The sequence below is a fragment of the Triturus cristatus genome, chromosome 9, assembly GCF_964204655.1.
Source record: "Triturus cristatus chromosome 9, aTriCri1.1, whole genome shotgun sequence".
NCBI classification, from domain to species: domain Eukaryota; kingdom Metazoa; phylum Chordata; class Amphibia; order Caudata; family Salamandridae; genus Triturus; species Triturus cristatus.
Window position 1 is genome coordinate 855,758,258 of NC_140592.1, and position 18,419 is coordinate 855,776,676.

The 18,419-nt window shown below is 50.0% G+C and overlaps 1 protein-coding gene across 2 annotated transcripts in view; it reads right to left on the reverse strand.

The window, feature by feature from the left end:
* The window catches only part of RCOR1 (REST corepressor 1), an 839,441-nt gene that overhangs the window by 200,641 nt on the left and 620,381 nt on the right, over positions 1–18,419 (reverse strand). For both annotated transcript variants that reach the window (XM_085626333.1, XM_085626332.1), the window contains one exon: positions 1,317–1,374. In XM_085626333.1, the coding sequence (XP_085482459.1) occupies positions 1,317–1,374 (58 nt within the window). The remainder of the gene's footprint in view (positions 1–1,316; positions 1,375–18,419) is intronic.

The window sequence follows — 18,419 nt, forward strand, 5'->3', positions numbered from 1 at the left end:
TGCTCTGGATCCAGGAAACTGGGAACCACAGAATGGGGCCGGATGCTGGCTCAGCAGGAGGAGTGCAGGATCGGGGCTCGAAGCACGAAGTCAGGAGGGAGAAGTCGAAGTACATTTTCAATTCTTTGTGTGCTTCTTTGAAGAGGACGTCTTGGAGCGGGAAGACAAAGATCCTTAGGAACATCCCCAGGATCTCCCTTAGGAACGGAACCAGCGCAGGAGCATTCTTCTGCTGCACTATTGCTCCTGGAACCCCTTGGGGGGACATGGACTTGTACTCTGTGTGGACTTTGGGGTTGGGGTGCAACCCCAGGCACCAGAGACAACCTCAGGATCAGACGCTGACATTTGTCAGTGGCAGTCCACACAAGGTTTAAAACCTATAGGTTTTGTAGGGTACATGTCTTTAAGTACACTGGGAGCAAAGGCCAAAAGGGTCAACAAAATGTCGAAAAAAAGTGGGCAAAAAGTGACCAAGGTAGCTCTCAGGGTCCATGCTGTTGGCGCAGAAAGAAAGGAATTGATGTCAAAGCACCAGGGTGGCACTAATATGGGTACCTCTAACGCGGACACCAACTTGGAGTCGATTAATTCCACCTACCGGCGTGCTCAGGTACTACTCAAGTTTTCTGGATCCAGTCAGATGCCTTGGGAATATTTTAAGATGAGGAATGGGTGGTTAGAAGTCTATCAGAAAGAACCTTTTAACAGAACATTGAGAAACAATTAGTGGTGGCTGCAAAGCAAAGTACCGAGCAAGCACACAGTTAAAATCACCACCTGCAACTAACCACACGCCTAATCGTTTCACAAGTCCTGCATGTTGGGAACAAGCCAATAGTTACCTACTTTTTTTTTTTTAAAAGACTTGTTCACAAGAACAACATGTAGCTGGCCTATTAGCCCCAAATATAGAGCTTGCTGTGTGTTCTTTGGAGAGGAATGAAGAACTGTGTGTAAGACATGAAAGGTACCAACTATAAAATAATGTTCTCTTTGCCTGTCAGAAGTGAGTTTCAGGCACTCTAGCTACGAGTACACAGTCACAGAAAAAAATAATTCACAGTAGGTAATCTGCAAAGAAAATGATGTCCCTCAAAAATGACCATTTATTTAGAAATTTAAAACAAATCTATAAGTATGCTTAATTAAAATAAAAACAATTAGATACACCAATACACTGTTTAGAAATTATAACGGAGCTACAGAATAGCAAAGTAGTGTTAGATTAATTGCAAAGGCTTAACCTAAACAAAGTAGTAGGTAAGAATGCCTAAGTAGGAAAAATTAACCATACATGGGAACAGAATCCATACCTTGTACAGCAAGAAGTTGCTCATCGGTTGTCCAGCGTGCATTGAATTTTTGAATGACCTAAAGGTAATATTCAAAATCTATTTTATTGAACAAATTTAATTTTGCATCGCTTCATAAAAACAGATCTTATAGGGACACATTGAACACTGGTCAACTATACAAATACTTTGAAAAAAAATATCAAGCCTAACCTATTATGTTTGTGAGTTTTATATTCTGTCCTGATGCAATTAAGTTTAATAAAATGTACTGAGATCATGAAGATAATCGCCTCAATGGAAATCAAAACCCCTCCACCCTTCTAATATGAATTCATTATTCTTTAAGGAATTAGCCACAGCTAGGCCATTCAACTTTAAATGACACCAGCAGTTCAGTAGTGTCTTGTTAAACAACCAGGGGCTACAGCTGAAGATGAAATCACTAAATACAAATATTAGAATTTGTTTATTTTTAGGCCCCTCTCCTCTAGCCAATGCAGTGTCAACTGGTTGTCTCTTCAGATGGCACTTCATGGCAAGAGTACGAAGGTGATGGGTGTATTGAGGAATTCTCTCACACAAATCTGGAATCGAAAAATGTGCCTTACATCATTAGACACAGCAGAAGTTGTGCAATGCATCGGCCTACGAGACGCTTGAAATGCACAGTGCTAACTGTTCTTTTTTTTTTTTTTTAAAGTCACCCTTTGAGAGCATATTATACATTTCTGTGATGTTACAGAAGTGGAAAACATTTATGATCCCTGTGCTGATGCGGAAAATAAGCAGATCATTCAGAATGATTGGAACATCAGTCTGCATTACAGCGCACCAATGCAGATGTGTCCTATACTAAGAAAGAAAATAGTTACTTGCCTGTAACTGCAGTTCTACAGTATTAGTATATTTCATAGATTCACATGCTTGAATAATTTCCTGTTGAAGTGGGAGTCCCACAGTACTAAAGTAAAGCAATAAGTATAACTAACATAGGCTATACTGGCACTAGGCAATGGATTTAATAGCCTATGCCTTTTTATTTTTAAAGACCAAACTTTAACTATGACCAACACTCCCAAGAGAGGCTGATTCCCTCAGATTTTCAAGCACAAGTGGGAATAATAACCTTAGTGATAAGGGGAGGAGGGTGGGTCGCATGTGAATCTATGAAAGATACCAATATAACTGCAGTTACAGGTAAGTAACCTATTTTCTTATCCAGTATTGGATCGTTCAATGATTCACATGCTTGAATCAGAATAGCAAGCAGTAGCATAGGCAATTGAAATACCCTTAGAGGATGGTGGCTAAAAACAATACACTTTTGTAAAGGTTAATATGAACTTGCGATATATAGATGCATCTTGTTTAGGTAACAAACGTAGATAGAACAATGAAGCAGCAATATACCATAGCCAGGAACATTTGACTTGAATATAAATAAAATCTTATTTAAAGAGGCTCACCTTATTGGGATAAATGGCGTAACAGTCTGGCCTGCGGCTGCGTCACTTCGCTGTGCCGATTTCAGGCAGTAGTGCTGCGTGAATGTGTGGGTGCTCTTCCACATCGCAGCACAGCAGATTTTCTCCAGTGGCATGCCTGCAAACAGAGCAGCCAAAATGGACACTGCTCTTGTCGAATGAGCGTTAGCTCTTCTTGTTAAGGGTTTGCCCGCTTTGGAATGGCAAAACTGAATTGCTGCCAAAATAATTCTTGTGAACGTAGGTTTTGTCACTGCTGTGCCTTGACGACCTTGGCCATAAGCTACAAGTAACTGGTCAGTCGTGCAAATGAGTTTAGTTCTGTGAAGGAAAAATTTGAGCACTGCTTGATGTCCAAAGTATGAAGAGCCTACTTAGCCGGTGTGGCTGGGTTAGGGAAAAAAGTTTGAAGGATGACAGGCTCATTGAGGCGCAATTGAAAAGGAACCTTTGGGATGAACTACGGGGTTGTTCTGAGAAGTACAAATTCATCTGTGAAATGAAGGGAAGGTTCGGGAGTGGTAAAGGCCTGTACCTCACTAACCCTTTTGGTTGATGTGAGAGCAAGGAGAAGAAAGACCTTTCACATGAGAAACTTTAATTCAGCCTTATGAATGGGTTCGAAAGGCTGCTTCATTAGTTGCACGAGGACCACACTGAGATGCCATTCTGGGAGTGGAGCTCGCAACAGAGGGAAAGCTCTGAAGTCCTTTTATGAATTGCTTTATGAGCCTTGTAGAACAGAGTCTGTGCTGAGCGTCTGTGCCTTGAAATTGAAGCAAGGTGAACTTTGATGAATAAACCAGGCGTGACTTGGCCAGAGCAAGAAGATAAGGTAAAGTCTGTTCCGAAAAAGCATGGAACTGGTGTAAACTGTTTGTTGACACCAATGAGAGAATCTTTTCCACTTTAACTTGTAAGTCTTGGTTGTGCCTTCCGCTCCAGCCTTAGATAGAATATCTCTGCATTCTTGAGTGATATTTAAGTTCCGAGGCTCATAGAATTCAGAAGCCATGCATGCAAGAGGAGAGAGGCTAGCTCCGGGTGGCATATCTGCTCCTAGTTCAGTGTCAGGAGAGATGGCACTGGTGAAAGGCCAATGGGCTTGGTCTGTGACAGGAGGAAGAACTGAAAACTAGTGCTGCCTGGGCCTCTTGGGCGCTATCAATAGAGATTGCAGGGTTCCATCTTCATCTTGGTGAGGACCTTTGTAATCAGTGGAAAGGGGGGAAAAGTGTACGCATAAACCCCGGACCAGCCATCGAAAGAACCTTGCCCCACAACCCTGGGAGAGGGAATCAACTAGTGTACAACTGCCATTTGGCACTGCTGTCTATCGCAAAGATGTCCAGATCTGATTTCATACACAATGTGAATATTTTGTTCAACTGCTGTTGGTCCAGTTCCCACTCATGGCAACTGTCCTTGGTCGTGCTGAGAGCATCCGCTACAATGTTTTGGACTCCAGAAACATGCTTGGCTTTAATGGATAATCCATGATTTGAGCCAACCCCACAGCTCTTGGGCTTCTTGAGATCGCATCAGAGATAGAGTTCCTCGTTTGATGATTTAATACATGCTGGTTGTATTGTCAGTACCAAACAGAATGGAGGAGTTTTGCAATCCTTGGGAGGAAGGCATGTAGGGTGAGAAAAATGGCCTTGAGCTACAAGCTGTTGATGTGGAGAGATTGGACTTGTCGACCACTTTCCTTGGATCTGAAGGACAGTCCAGCCTGAACTGCCAGGCCAGGTCCTTCCTGGACTGGATACAAGCATCCTGGGACCGTTCCAAACTGGAGTATTCAAGGAGGGCACCAACTGTGCCCTTCAAAGCAGTCTGGTGGCACTGGCAAGCACCCCACCCCAGCCCAAGACACCAAGTCCTGTCTAAGAGGTGGTCACACATGCCCGTGACAGGAAACCTATTGTTCTACCTTCCCCCGCTCAAGCCTGGCTAAGCAGCAGGAGGGCAGAATAGTGTCTGTGGTCCGCAGCAGCACTAGCTTGCTGGCAGACCCTGAAAGGCGGTTATCGAGATTACAGGGGAGGGGTGCACCCCAAGGGAGCATCCTCAGTACACGAGATCATACTTCCAACACTGGAAACGGTGTTGGGGTATGATTCCAACATGTTTGATCCCAAACATGACTGGGTTTGGTGCAGCCACCATAGACATCTCATAATGACTGATGTCCACTATATGTATTAAAATGGCTGCCCGCACCAACAAAGATGGAGAATCTAGTCCAGGGTTTGTAGGGGTGTCCTGCTTATGCAGGGGCGCCCTCACACTTCTAACCAAGCACCCTGCCTTCAGGACGGAAGAGCCTGCTATAGGGGTGACTTATAAATTTTAAGTGCAGTGACCACAGATATAAGGGAACCTAAATCTGTCGTAGGAGGAGCAAGCACCAACTCACACATGCTGCAATGGCAGGCCTGTACTCAACTCTCATGGGTGGCATAATACATGCTGCATCCCATGGGAGTCCCCTGGTGTACCTATGCCCTGGGTACCTTAGTACCACATATTAGGGATTTACAAGGACATAGCAGTAGACCATTGTGGATGTACAGAAGTACTTACCATGGTCAATTTAGGGAGGAAGCACAGTGACTGGGTTCCTGATTCGCAGGATCCCAGTCATAAGTCAAAAACATACTGACACCAAGGAAAATGTGGGAGTAACAATGAAAGCAGACCCTACTTTCCTACACAGGATGATCCTTTTCCTATTTAAACGGGATAGTAATTCCTTATTCTTACAGCACTTAAAATAAAATGCAGGAAATTCACACACAACAAATCAGAGGGCAATTGTTGCAAAGCTCTTAATGCTCGTATAGCCATCCTACTTTTAGAGTCCCGTAACCAGGGCAAAAAATGTTGCCTGGGCTCAGAATAAAGATTGCTAAATATGACATAGTGCAATGTGCTTTGTGCGGAATAATTATCACAAGATCATCCTTCCAAGATCCCCAATTTGGATATACAACCAAAAAGTGCACATTTAGCCTACAATGCGCTAGAATCTATGCTGAGAATTCATATCTTTCTCCAGCTAAAGCTCCACCCCTCCCCCAAAACCATATTAAGATGGTGTAGGAGAGTAGGGTCTGCAATCCTATGATCACCCAGATTTTTTGCTTTTGCTTCATTGGTTTACGACTTTCTCCGGCTGTGGGCCTGCCAATCAGACCCACAGCCTAGCTGTTCTCTCTCGAAATTAACACATGTACATTAGGTGCATCCACTAATTGGAACTGGGCCGCCTTGTCAGTCCCTGTCTCAGCATACCACAGGTATCCAGGGCATCGGTGTACCCAGGGCCTACCAGGGGCTGAAGCATGTATTATGCCACCCCTGGAATGGCCGCCCAAATCCGACACAACTGGCTGCACGACAGCTGGGGCCACGTGGTGTAATCACCCGTTGCTGTAGGTGTAGTATTCCTACACCTAACCCTAAAATGGACACATGGATTCCTATCAGTCACTCCTATGGCAGGCCTTATCAATCCTGAAGGCAGAGTGCAGGGAGTCATGTGGGATGGTGCTCTGGCGCGAGCTGAGCCCGTCGACGGCTTGCGGAACCAAGTCCTAATAGCCGTTCCATGGTGACGCGGGCCAACTACTTTTAATGCATTATAATCCTTGCGGTTATTTGCTAACTTTGGCATCGCATCACCTACACATGTCGAGTAAGGTGTCATACGAATGGGAATACGAACCCCTCGCCAGTCCTGGCGACGGGGTTAGCATTCCCCCCTTTTAGAGGGACACGACATGGAAGTAACCTTGAACCCCGGTTAAAGTTGACTCAAGCCTCAGCATCACAAAATGGATGCTGCCACCAGACACAAGTCTGACCTCCTGCTGCTGGGAGACCTTCCAGCGAAGGGAGCTTGGACAAAGGGTTTCCTGTCGAGGGCAGTGTTAGCACCATCCCAGACAGGGTTTGTGTATCCCAGGTAGGCAGGGCTGAAAGGAAGGTGATTGCCAGTGGCACCCCGGTGCTCACTGTGCATAGCCCGGCTCAAACCAGTTTCGGGGGCACACCAGCCCCTGAGCTGGCGCGACGCCGGACAAAGGATAGGGGTGTAACCACCCCCCTCCTGGCTCCACCCATAGGTAGAACCTAGTCACGGGCCAACCCCCTTTTCTTAGAATAAAGGTAGGAGCGAGTCCCCTTCCCAAATTGGATAATCAGATAATCGGATAACTCCGAATCACGAACCACTTTCCACGAAAGGAACTCTTGACTATTTCTGAAGACTCTCCCTTGTGGCTAAGGAGTAGCCACCCTGCACCAGCAGGCACCACCTAAGCGCTTGCGGTTTGCTGTAAGTCTCTCCTACGGATCAAGACTGCCCAGCTCGACGAGACCCGAGTCCCTGCCATCTCTGACCTTTTACCGACCTTATCAGCCCAGCTGAGAGTCGTAGGTGTGACGAGACCTGCGGGACCGGCCATCTTCAGAACCTGCACGACGCTTATCTAGCACGCCCACCGAGGGACCCTCGAGTGAGTGCACCTAGGGTTCGAGAAGCCCTAACCCTGAGCAGCTCCAGCATCGAAGTCTGCCTCCCCAGCATCCCCGAGATCTGCGTGGGGGCCCTTCCGCTCCTTGCTGTTCACCACGTTGTTCGACCACTTGCCGACCGGCTTGTGGCCCTCTTCACGACGCTCCAAGTTTATTCGCATCCCCGGTCTGGTTGCTCCAGACCGGCTCTTGCTCCCCTTCAACAGAGGAGTACCACGGACCCTCCTGGTCCACTCCCGACGCCATCTTGACTCCCCCGCCTGGGTTGCCACTGCCAAGATCCGCTGCCCTTCCCGGGCCCAGCATCATCGACAGCAGACACCTTCGTGGGACAGCTCGCCCTCCATCCTGGTCGCCGCCGCGCCTCCTGGTCCGAGGAACAGCCGAGTCCGACGTCACCCACTCACCTGGTCGAGGTGACTTCAGCCGGTACCCCCCTGGTACCCACACGATCGCTGGCTAGCGGTTGAGAACTGAGTCCCCTCTGCTTTCAGGTTTCTTTCATCACCGATCCAGGCTTGGATCGCTCTGAACATCGTCACTGGTCGCCTGCCAGCAACTTCTTCTTTCAGGCTCCTGAGACTACACGAGGACTCCCGACATCTTGCCGAACTTCACGCAGCCGCCGCCTCCGGGCTAGGTAACTCGAGCATCTCGGTGCTCCATCGCAGGTTCGCTCTACAAGTGTCCAGTTCCTTTTTCGTTTAGTCCCACTGATCGGAACACTCCGGAATCAGTACCTCCAGACTCTAACCATTCGCATTTCACTAATAGTGTAGATGGTTTCTCGTGCCCCTCGGGCATTTGTGTAAATTGTGCAACTGAAGTATTTTCCTAAGAGTTTTGTAGTGTGCTTAGCTCCCTGACTCATAAAGAGCCAGGGTAGTCTTGTTATAAATAAATAACCTTTTATTTTCATAACAACTTGTGTGGTGTCCTTTCACTTGGTGTTCAAGGGGTATATGTGATGGTAAACAGCTGGCTTAACACGCCCTCTAGAGTTTAGCCTAAGACTGCTCGTATCCACGCTACTAGGATAGCTGGTCTAAAAGGTTGACTTACAACCAATCATCAATAAGGGTCGTTTGGAATGATACACAGTGATCACTAGAATAGTGAGCACTACATATCAGGCCAACTTCTCACAGATGGCAGCAGACTGATTCCTGTTCTTTAATCCTCTGTTTGCTTAGTGACATCGTTTGTTCATGAATATTAAAGAACAAGTTACTTACCTTCGGTAACGATGTATCTGTAAGAAACATTAGTTAGTTAGATTCCTCACCTTAGAATATCCCCAGGCGTCAGACTGGATCCGGAAGATTTTTCGTCAGCAATACCTCTTGCGCGTCGCTGGGCGTCGTCTGCGGCTCCGCGTCCGTCGTCGGCGTTGTGCGCCGGAATGACGTCGGAGTACTTAGACGCCGCCCTCGCGCGCTGACGTCAGTTCTTGTACATAGCCTTCCGCGCCAGGAACGCAGAGCCATGCAAGAGACCGACACTGGTGCCAAAAAATTCTAGGGCCCTGAAAGGGATAGCCTTAACCCTAGATGTCAGTTCGCAGAACGGGGAGGATGGGTGGGTCGGTGAGGAATCTAACTAACTAATGTTTCTTACAGATACATCGTTACCGAAGGTAAGTAACTTGTTCATCTGAAAGAAACACGTTAGTTAGATTCCTCACCTTAGAATAGATACCCCAGCAATACCAACCCCGGTGGTGGGTCTGCGAACCAAGATCACACCAGAAAGTCCTGGAGAACAGAACGGCCAAAGAAGCCATCCCTCCGGACTTGGCTGTCTAGGCAATAATGCCTGGCAAACGTGTGCAGCGAAGCCCACGTTGCCGCCTGACAGATGTCCTGCAAAGGGACTCCCCGTCCCAAAGCAGTAGTAGCCGCTGTGGACCGAGTAGAATGGGCGCGCAGCCCAACAGGCGGTTCCTTTTTTGCCAAGGAATAACAGATTTTTATACACAAAAAGACCCACCGGGAGATGGTCCGTTTGTGCACAGCTTTTCCCTTCTTTGCACCCACGTAGCCAACGAAAAGCTGGTCGTCCACTCGGAACTGTTTAGTGCGGTCCAAATAAAAGGAGAGCGCACGTTTTGGGTCAAGACGGTGGAGCCGCTCTTCCTCTTTGGAAGGATGCGGAGGCGGAAAGAAGGTGGGCAAGGTGACAGATTGCCCAAGATGAAAGGGGGGTCACCACTTTCGGTACAAAGGAAGGACGAGGCCGAAGGACAACCTTGTCCGGATGAACAGATAGAAAAGGAGGCTGGGACGATAGAGCCTGGAGCTCACTCACCCGTCTAGCCGAGGTGATGGCTACCAGGAAAGCAGTCTTAAGAGTTAGAAGACGAAGAGGACAATTGTGAAGAGGCTCAAAGGGAGCGCACATCAGGAATGTCAAGACAAGATTCAAGTCACACTGAGGCATTACGAAAGGGACAGGAGGGAACGTGTGAGTAATGCCTTTAAGAAAGCGTGACACTACAGGGGACTTGAAAAGAGAAGGCTGATCTTGAAACCACAAGAAGGCAGAGAGAGCAGCAAGATAACCTTTCAAGGTGCCCAGGGCAGAGCCCTGCCAGGCCAAAGAAAGAAGAAAGAGGAGAACCTCAGAAAGAGGGGCGGAAAGGGGATCCACAGCCTTTGCTGTGCACCATGCCACAAATTTGTTCCACCGGCAGGCGTATACCGTCTTTGTGGAGGGACGCCTGGCTGCCAGAATGATATCACAGACTTCAGGAGGCAAGTCAAATGGCATCATCTGCTGCCGCTCAATCTCCACGCATGGGGGTGGAGGCTGGACAGGTTCGGGTGGAGGACCGTCCCCTGCTGCTGCGACAGAAGATCCTCCCGAAGGGGCAGACGTATCGGAGGATCGGTCAACATACTGAGTAGCTCGGGATACCAGTACCTTCGTGCCCAATCCGGAGCCACCAAGATGACTTGGGCCCGGTCGCGCCTGATCTTCTTCAGCACTCTGGGCAGAAGTGGTATAGGCGGAAAGGCGTACAACAGACCGCAACTCCACTCGCGCCGAAAAGCGTCGCCGAGCTAGTGCCGCCTTGGAAATTCCAACGCGCAGAACTGCAGACATTGCGCATTCTCGTCGGTGGCGAATAGATCTAACCAAGGCTCTCCCCACTGCTGAAAGAGACCTTGCGCCACCTCGGAGTTCAGGCCATTCGTGATCCATCATGCACCGGCGGCTGAGTTCGTCTGCTCTGGTGTACAGAGAGCCCGCCAGATGTTGAACCACCAGGGTGATGACCTGGTGTTCCAGCCATGTCCAGAGGCGCAGAGCCTCCTGACAAAGGGTCCACGACCCCACCCCGCCCCGTTTGTTGCAATACCACATGGCGGTGGTGTTGTCCGTGAACACCTGCACGACACTTCCCCGGACAGAGGGAAGAAAGGCTTTCAGTGCAAGACGGATCGCTCTCAGCTCCAACAAGTTGATGTGGAGGCGAGACTCCGCCGGAGACCAGAGGCCTCTGATCTCCGCCTCTCCCATATGGCCACCCCATCCCAGGAGGGACGCATCCGTCACTACGACATGCTCCGGTAGGGGTAGGGAGAGGCTCTTGCCCGTGACCCAATAGCGGTCCGTGAGCCACCACTGCAACTGCTGTGCAGTGCCCTCCGAGATCAAGACATGGTCGGACAGGTTGCCGTGATGCTGGGCCCACTGAAACTTCAGGTCCCACTGCAGAGCCCGCATGCGCCGCCTGGCGTGATGCACTAGTAGGATGCAGGAGGCCATCAGCCCCAGAAGCCGCAACACTAGCCTGACCGAAACCCAGGATAGAGGCCGAAAGATGGGAATCAGGGCCTGTATATCCCGGACCCGCTGCTCCGGGGGATGGACCCGGAACTGCGCCGAATCTAGAACCGCTCCGATGAAGAGGAGCTTCTGAGAGGGGCTCAGGTGTGACTTCGGCACGTTGATGGAAAACCCCAGCAAATGCAGGAGATCCGCCGTAGTCTGGAGGTGGGAGACGACCGCCTGGGGCGAGCCCGCCTTCAACAACCAGTCGTCGAGATAGGGGGAGACTGGAACCCCTGATCTGCGCAGATGAGCTGCGACCACCGCCATCACTTTCGTGAACACCCGAGGGGCACTGGTAAGGCCGAAGGGGAGCACGGTGAACTGAAAGTGCTCCTGACCCACCGTGAACCGCAGGGAACGCCGGCAGGACGGGGATGTGGAAATAAGCGTCCTGCAAGTCAAACGCTACCATCCAGTCTCCAGGGTCTAGGGCAGCTAGAACCTGAGCCAAAGTCAACATTTTGAACCGTTCCTTCCGGAGGAAGGCATTGACGTTCCGGAGGTCCAAGATAGGGCGTAGGCCCCCTTTGCCCTTCTTGGGAACCAGAAAGTAGTGGGAACAACCACAACCTACTTCTGGGCTCGGAACGCGCTCGACGGCCCCCTTGGCCAAGAAGGCCGAAACTTCCTTGTGGAGAAGATTCAAATGATCCCCTGAGATACGTTGGTGCTGCGGTGGCATGGCTGGAGGGGTCGTCTCGAAGGGGAGGGAGTAGCCCCTTCGGACGATTTGCAGCACCCACCTGCCCGACGTGATGGAACGCCAGTGGAGCAGGCGATGGCGAACTCTGCCGCCCACTGGCGTGGAATGGGCCAGAAAGCTCGGACTAGGAAGGCTTTGAGGCGGATGCTGCCGGGGTGGATGTGGACTGACCGCGTCGTCCTCCGGTACCGCCTCGGCGGAAACCGCGACCGCGTGCAGGCTGGTTCTGCGGCCGGTGGCTAGGCGGACGTGAGGAGGTGCCCCTTCCTTGGCCACGAAAGGAGCGAAAAGCGGAAGTTTGTGGCCGCGGGGCCGAGAGGCCAAAGGACGTGGCCGTAGCCCGGGAGTCCTTGAAGCGAGCCAGCGCACTGTCCGCTTTGTCACCAAAAAGGCGAGCGCCATCAAAAGGCATGTCCATGAGGGTGCTCTGGACATCCCCTGAAAAAGACGTGGACCGCAGCCAGGCGTGACGTCGAAGCGCCACCGTGGTAGAAATCGCCCTACCCAGCGAGTCCGTAGTGTCGAGTCCACATCGGATAGCATGGCGCGCTGCATCTCTCCCATCGGCCAGGGCCGAGGAAAGCCGCGCCCGGGCCTCCTCCGGGCACAGTGGCAGCACGTCCTCCACCGCATCCCACAGAGAGTGGGAATAACGGTCCAAGAGACAGGCGGTGTTCATAGACCGCAGGCCCAAACTGAGCGAAGAGAACAGCTTCTTACCAAACTGTTCCAGTCTCTTGGAATCCCGGTCAGGAGGAGTGGACGGGAAGGAGGATTGGGAGGTAGAGGCCTGGATAACCAGACTCTCGGGGGTGGGGTGTTGGGACAGAAAAATGGGGTCGCCCAGAGCAGGGCGGTGGCGCCTGGCAACGTTCCTATCCACAGGAGGGACTGTGGAGGGCTTGGACCAGGTGCCCTGCAGAACGTCAGTGAGGGCCTCATTGAATGGCAGCAGAGGCTCAGTGGAGCATGCGGCAGACTGAAGCACCTCAGTGAGGATGTTAGTCCTCAATGCCACGGCAGGCAGCTCAAGCCCAAGGGCTTCGGCCGCCTTGCGCAGCACCTTAGAAAAAGCTGCACCCTCCTCCGAAGCCACAGTCGGAGGAGAGATGAATCCAGTGTCCGGTGAGGTATCCAACCCACTGGCCTCCCCCAGTTCATCTGCCCAGTCCTGTGCAAGTTGGCTCTGAAGGGCCATAGGGTCATCAGACCCCTCCCAGTCGCCCCCGTCATCAGATTCCTGGTAAACAGGAGGAATGATCGGAGCCGGTCGATAGACAATATGTGTCTCTAGCGGCGTCCGGCGGCGCCGCATCGGCGTCGGGACCGGACAGGGGCTGAACCGGGGATCGACGTCGACCGTAGCCGGCGTCGGGGGTGGTATCGGTGTCGGCACCGGCGGAGGAGGCGTAATGAGGTCGACCGGCGTCGACGGGGGCCCAGGCTCGGGCCCCTCGGGGACCTGCGGCGTCAGAGCCTCCAACGGCGCCGGGGCCAGAGCCACCGGCATGCGAGGTCGCCCAGTCAAGTCCGCAGGGCCCGAAGGCGCGCCAGCGGGCGTCAACGGCGGGGCCAGGCTCCTCATGGCCGAGAGGAAGGCACTGACCTCCGCCGGCGTCGCGTCAGTCCCAGGGACCGTCGGGTATGGGGACTTGCGCGGCTCCTGCGGAGCCGCGGGGGTGGAACCACCCGGACCCTCGGCCGAGTCGCGCGACAGGCGAGGGGAGTCCGAAGAGCGGTGTCGGCTCTTGGACTTCTTGGAGTGCCTCGACTTACCCGAAGACTTCTAGCCAGACGAGTGACGATGGCGAGTGCGGCTCCGCGACCGATCCTTGGACCTCTTCCTGGACCGGGATCGAGAGCGATGCGGAGCCGAGTGGCGAAGCTCGAGAAGCTTGCGGGACCGCTCCCGCCTAGCTTTCGAGGTCAGGGCCATACAATCGGAGCACGACGCCGCGTCGTGGTCGAGGCCCAAGCAGTACAGGCACCGGCGGTGATGATCGGTCACCGACATCAGTCGGTGACAGTCGTCGCAGGCCTCGAAACCAGGCATCCTACCGGCACCAGAGTCGAGAATTGACCAAAAGAGTCAAAAAAGTTAGTCAAAAATTGACTAAAGGGGTAGCTCTCCCGGATCGGCGCTTACTAGCGCGGAAAAAAGAAGAACTGACGTCAGCGCGTGAGGGCGGCGTCTAAGTACTCCGACGACGTCATTCCGGCGCACGACGCCGACGACGGACGCGGAGCCGCAGACGACGCCTAGCGACGCGCAAGGGGTATTGCTGACGAAAATTTTTCCAGATCCAGTCTGACGCCTGGGGATATTCTAAGGTGAGGAATCTAACTAAAGTGTTTCTTTCAGATTGCCTAACCACCCCAGGGCAGAAAATGCATCTTTAACAAAGGTTAACCATGGGATGAGATGGGCCTTATCCAATTTTAGGCAATTCTTAATCTGTTTAGTGAGGATCAGCTCCTGCTTCTGCCAAATTGAAATCCACAATGAGAGGGTTAGTTTTAACTTGGTCCTCCAAAAAGGAGAGACCAAGCTCACCATGGTATATAAACAAGTAGAGCACCCTTGTGGGTCCTCCAGAAGTCTTATGGCAAATCTGCTCTCCATTTTCTGTAGCTGATCAATATTCTGATAAACACATAAACCAGCCCCATATGTAGTAATGGATAGGCATTTACTGCCATACAAAGCAAGCATTTTCCTTATAGGTTTATGACCACGTTTCTGTGCAAATTTAAAATAACCTCCACGATCTCTCCAAATGTTGAGATCTAATGTTAATCAAATGGGACCAAGTAGGTGAGCATCTAAAAGGTGTGCCTAAATAAGTTAAATGTTTTAAGTGCCCTTAAACAGAGCCCACTATTGTGTATCGGCGAGTTTTGGTATTCACCGGGCCACAAATAAATCGAAAAATTCTTCTTAAGATTAACTTCGAAGATTTAAATTGTTCATAAAAAAAGTAAAAGTGATTTAAAAGATCCTGAAGGCTATTTGCAGTTCTGGCAAGCAGAACTAAGTCTCCACTAAGAAGGGGGACCCCTGAGCAAAGATACGGGCAGGTATACCAGGGGAATAAACAAGTACCAAAAGAAACAGAATACCTGCCACTGATTGATAATAAATACGGCCCTAGACAGGGTCCAGATAATTAAGAACCACAACCAATAGGCAAAACCAAAACACGAGAGGAACAACAAGACAAAGTCTAAAGGAATTGAATATTTTTAGAAAAGAGTCTTTTTATTTCATCATTATTCTTTATATAGATGTGAAAGTCATTTTTTTTGGGAGGTTTAACAAAGTAGATTAAGGAAAGTATTAAAGAAGGATATCAAGATAATACAATTTCTGAATAACACATAGCTAACAGTCCCACAACCGCTCCTTCAGACAAACAAACACTCATACTCTCTCACATCCGACAGAAGCATCAAACAACAATGCTAATAAAAACATGTACAAGTTGAAATGGTCATTTAACAAATCAAATTAGAAGAAATGGACTTTGAACAGCCCATACGGCTAAAAAGCACCAATAGGCACGTTTACAGTAGCCAGAAATGCGGTAACATTTCTGGCTACTGTAAACGTGCCTATTGGTGCTTTTTAGCCGTATGGGCTGTTCAAAGTCCATTTCTTCTAATTTGATTTGTTAAATGACCATTTCAACTTGTACATGTTTTTATTAGCATATATTTATGTCATATATATGTCAAAAAATGACTTTCATATCTATATAAAGAATAATGATGAAATAAAAAGACTTTTCTAAAAATATTCAAATTCCTTTAGACTTTGTCTTGTGGTTGTGGTTCTTAATTATCTGGACCCTGTCTAGGGCCGTATTTATTATCAATCAGTGGCAGGTATTCTGTTTCTTTTGGTAAGCAGAACTAAGTCATCTGTATACAGCAACACTGGGATCGGTTGTCTGTCCACGAGAGGCAGATCTTTTCCATTTACAGCTAAGTAGTCCACCAGCACATTAAAATTAAGACGAAATAAAAAGGGTGCTAATATACAGCTTTGGCAAACTCCTCGAACAAAATGCAAAGGCTCTGTGCATTCCCCATTTTGTCCAAATCTAATACTTACTGTAATATCCCTGTGCACCTCTTTCAGAAGCCCAATTGGTGGTACCTCCACACCCATCCCCGAATTTATGGACCAGAGCTTATGGCGATTAACAGTGTCAAAAGTGCTAGTCCGGTCCATAGCGAAGGACGCTCCCTCCTCCATAGCCACAGTAGGGAGAGAAAGCATGCCAGTATCTGGAGAAGTGTCCAGTCTACTGACCTTACCCAGATCCTCACACCAGTCCATATTTCCTTTCTCATGAGGATGGTATTCCTCAGGGTTCACCGACCCATCCCAGTCCTCCCCGTGTCCTAGCCCGTAAGCATAGGGCTCAGGAATGGCCTGAATGGCATGGCTCCAGTCTGTGCTGATGTTGGACGACAACCCTCCGGCTCCATGTTGGGGATGAGGATGGCGCTGGGAGTGTCTGCCTTGGGACGGGCGCTGGGTCAGGTCTACATGGTACGACCGGTGCCAGGCAAAGTTCGCATGGTATGACCAGCGCTGGTATAGATCTATCTGTGGATCCCTGTGGCCTAACTGGTGCCACGGACCTAAGTCACGAGCATGAATCAAGAAGGGGACCCTTTTGAATCCGCAGGACCTGATGGTGCGCTGGCAGGAACCGGCCGACAAAGTATGAGGTGCATGGCCTCATTAAACTGTCGGAGTTGGGAGGAGTAGGAAAGTGCCCCTTTTTGCATGGTTACTGCCCACTTTTTGCTTGATATCGGATGCACTTTGACTAAGTGTGCACTTGGTCCCTGCCAATAAGGTTCCCAGGGCCGGTGTTCTTTTACAAAACTGTACCCTCGTTTACACAACTGGCACACCTCTAGCCCACATGCATGTCCCCTGTAAAAGGTACCAGTGTTACCAAGGGTCTTGTGACCAGAGAGGGTCTCTAAGAGCTGCAACATGTATTATGCCACCATCAGAGACCCCTCCCCAAACACACTGCCATTGCAGACTGTGTTTTGGAGCAGACAAAACTTAAGAGCCGACATGGCACACATCCCTGTGTGCCATGCCAACACCACTGCCTGTGGCATAGGTAAGTCACCCCTCTAGCAAGCCTCACAGCCTTACGACACGGTGCACTATACCACAGGTGAGGGCATAGCTGCATGAGCAATTTGCCCCTACAGTGTCTAAGTCCATTCTTAGACACAAAGTGCGGCGAAACCCTATTGGGTATTTGGTCTGAAAGTTTATCATTACAAACTGCACAGCTCCATGACGGCTTTACGGAATACTGAGAAGCTTGGTATCAAACTTCTCAGCACAATAAACCCACACTGATGACAGTGTTGGATATATTGTAAAATGCACTCAAGGGCATTTCAGAGATGCCCCCTGAAAAACGACCAACTCCCTCTTGTCCAGCTGACTGGTAGGCACCAGCCTGAAACTCAGACATGTTTCTGAATCCCTGAGGTGGGAACCCTTGTGCTTACTTGGGTCAGGGACAAAGGCTGCTTGGGGTGGAGGTGCTTCACACCTACCCCCAAGCAGGAGCAGCATTCAGGGCGGTGATCCTCAAAGTCTTTCTGCCATTTGATATGCTAGCCTAGGCCTCTCCAGCTAGTGGAGATGCTCGCCACCCTGACCAAGCCCCACTTTTGGCAGCAAGGTCGGCTGGAAAATTATTAGTCAGTAGGTGTGTCCAAACTGCCCCCCCACCAGGACGACCCCTAAGGGGCCCTGGACCAGTTGACTCCCTCCTTAGCAAATCCTCCATCTTGAATGGAAAGATTCTGCCCCAATCAGGTTAGGGGATAATCCCTTCCTAAAGGGAGGGGATATACTAAAAGGCAAGTACCCCATTAGCTATCAGATGCCAGTATCTACAATGCCCCTAAATACAGTATTTAGGGGCACCCTTGAACCTTGATACTTAGATTCCTGCAACCTACGAAGACAACGCCATGCAGCAAAGCTTGAAGACGGACACTGGCTTGGCCCCAGCCCTGCCGGTCTGTGTCCAGCTGAAAGAGCCTGTGAAGAGGACAATGCCTGTTCTGTGGGCAGCAACTTCTAAGAACCCCAGGAAGACTGCCACTCTTCAACAAAGACCCGATCTTCGGAGGACAGCACCCTCCTGCAGAAAACTAACTTCAAGGACTCCGGATCCAAGCGAATCTGGTGTTGTGTGCAGATTTAGATTCCGTATATAGGTTTCCCGATTTATGCCCTTATATAGGTACAATTCACAGTGCCCTTATTTGGACGTAGAAATCCGGCCCTGATTTAGACATTTGTCCGTACAAACCAAATACGGGCATGGCCACCTACATCCGCCCATCCACGTCACAACGAATTCTTGGAAAACTAGACCCTTAAGCCTTTAGGAATTTCCCTCAGCTTGAATATTGACTTCTCCAAGAACTCATTAAGTATGCATGAACATCTATTCCTTAGGGGTTCATTCATGACGTTCCTCTGCCCGACTTTTA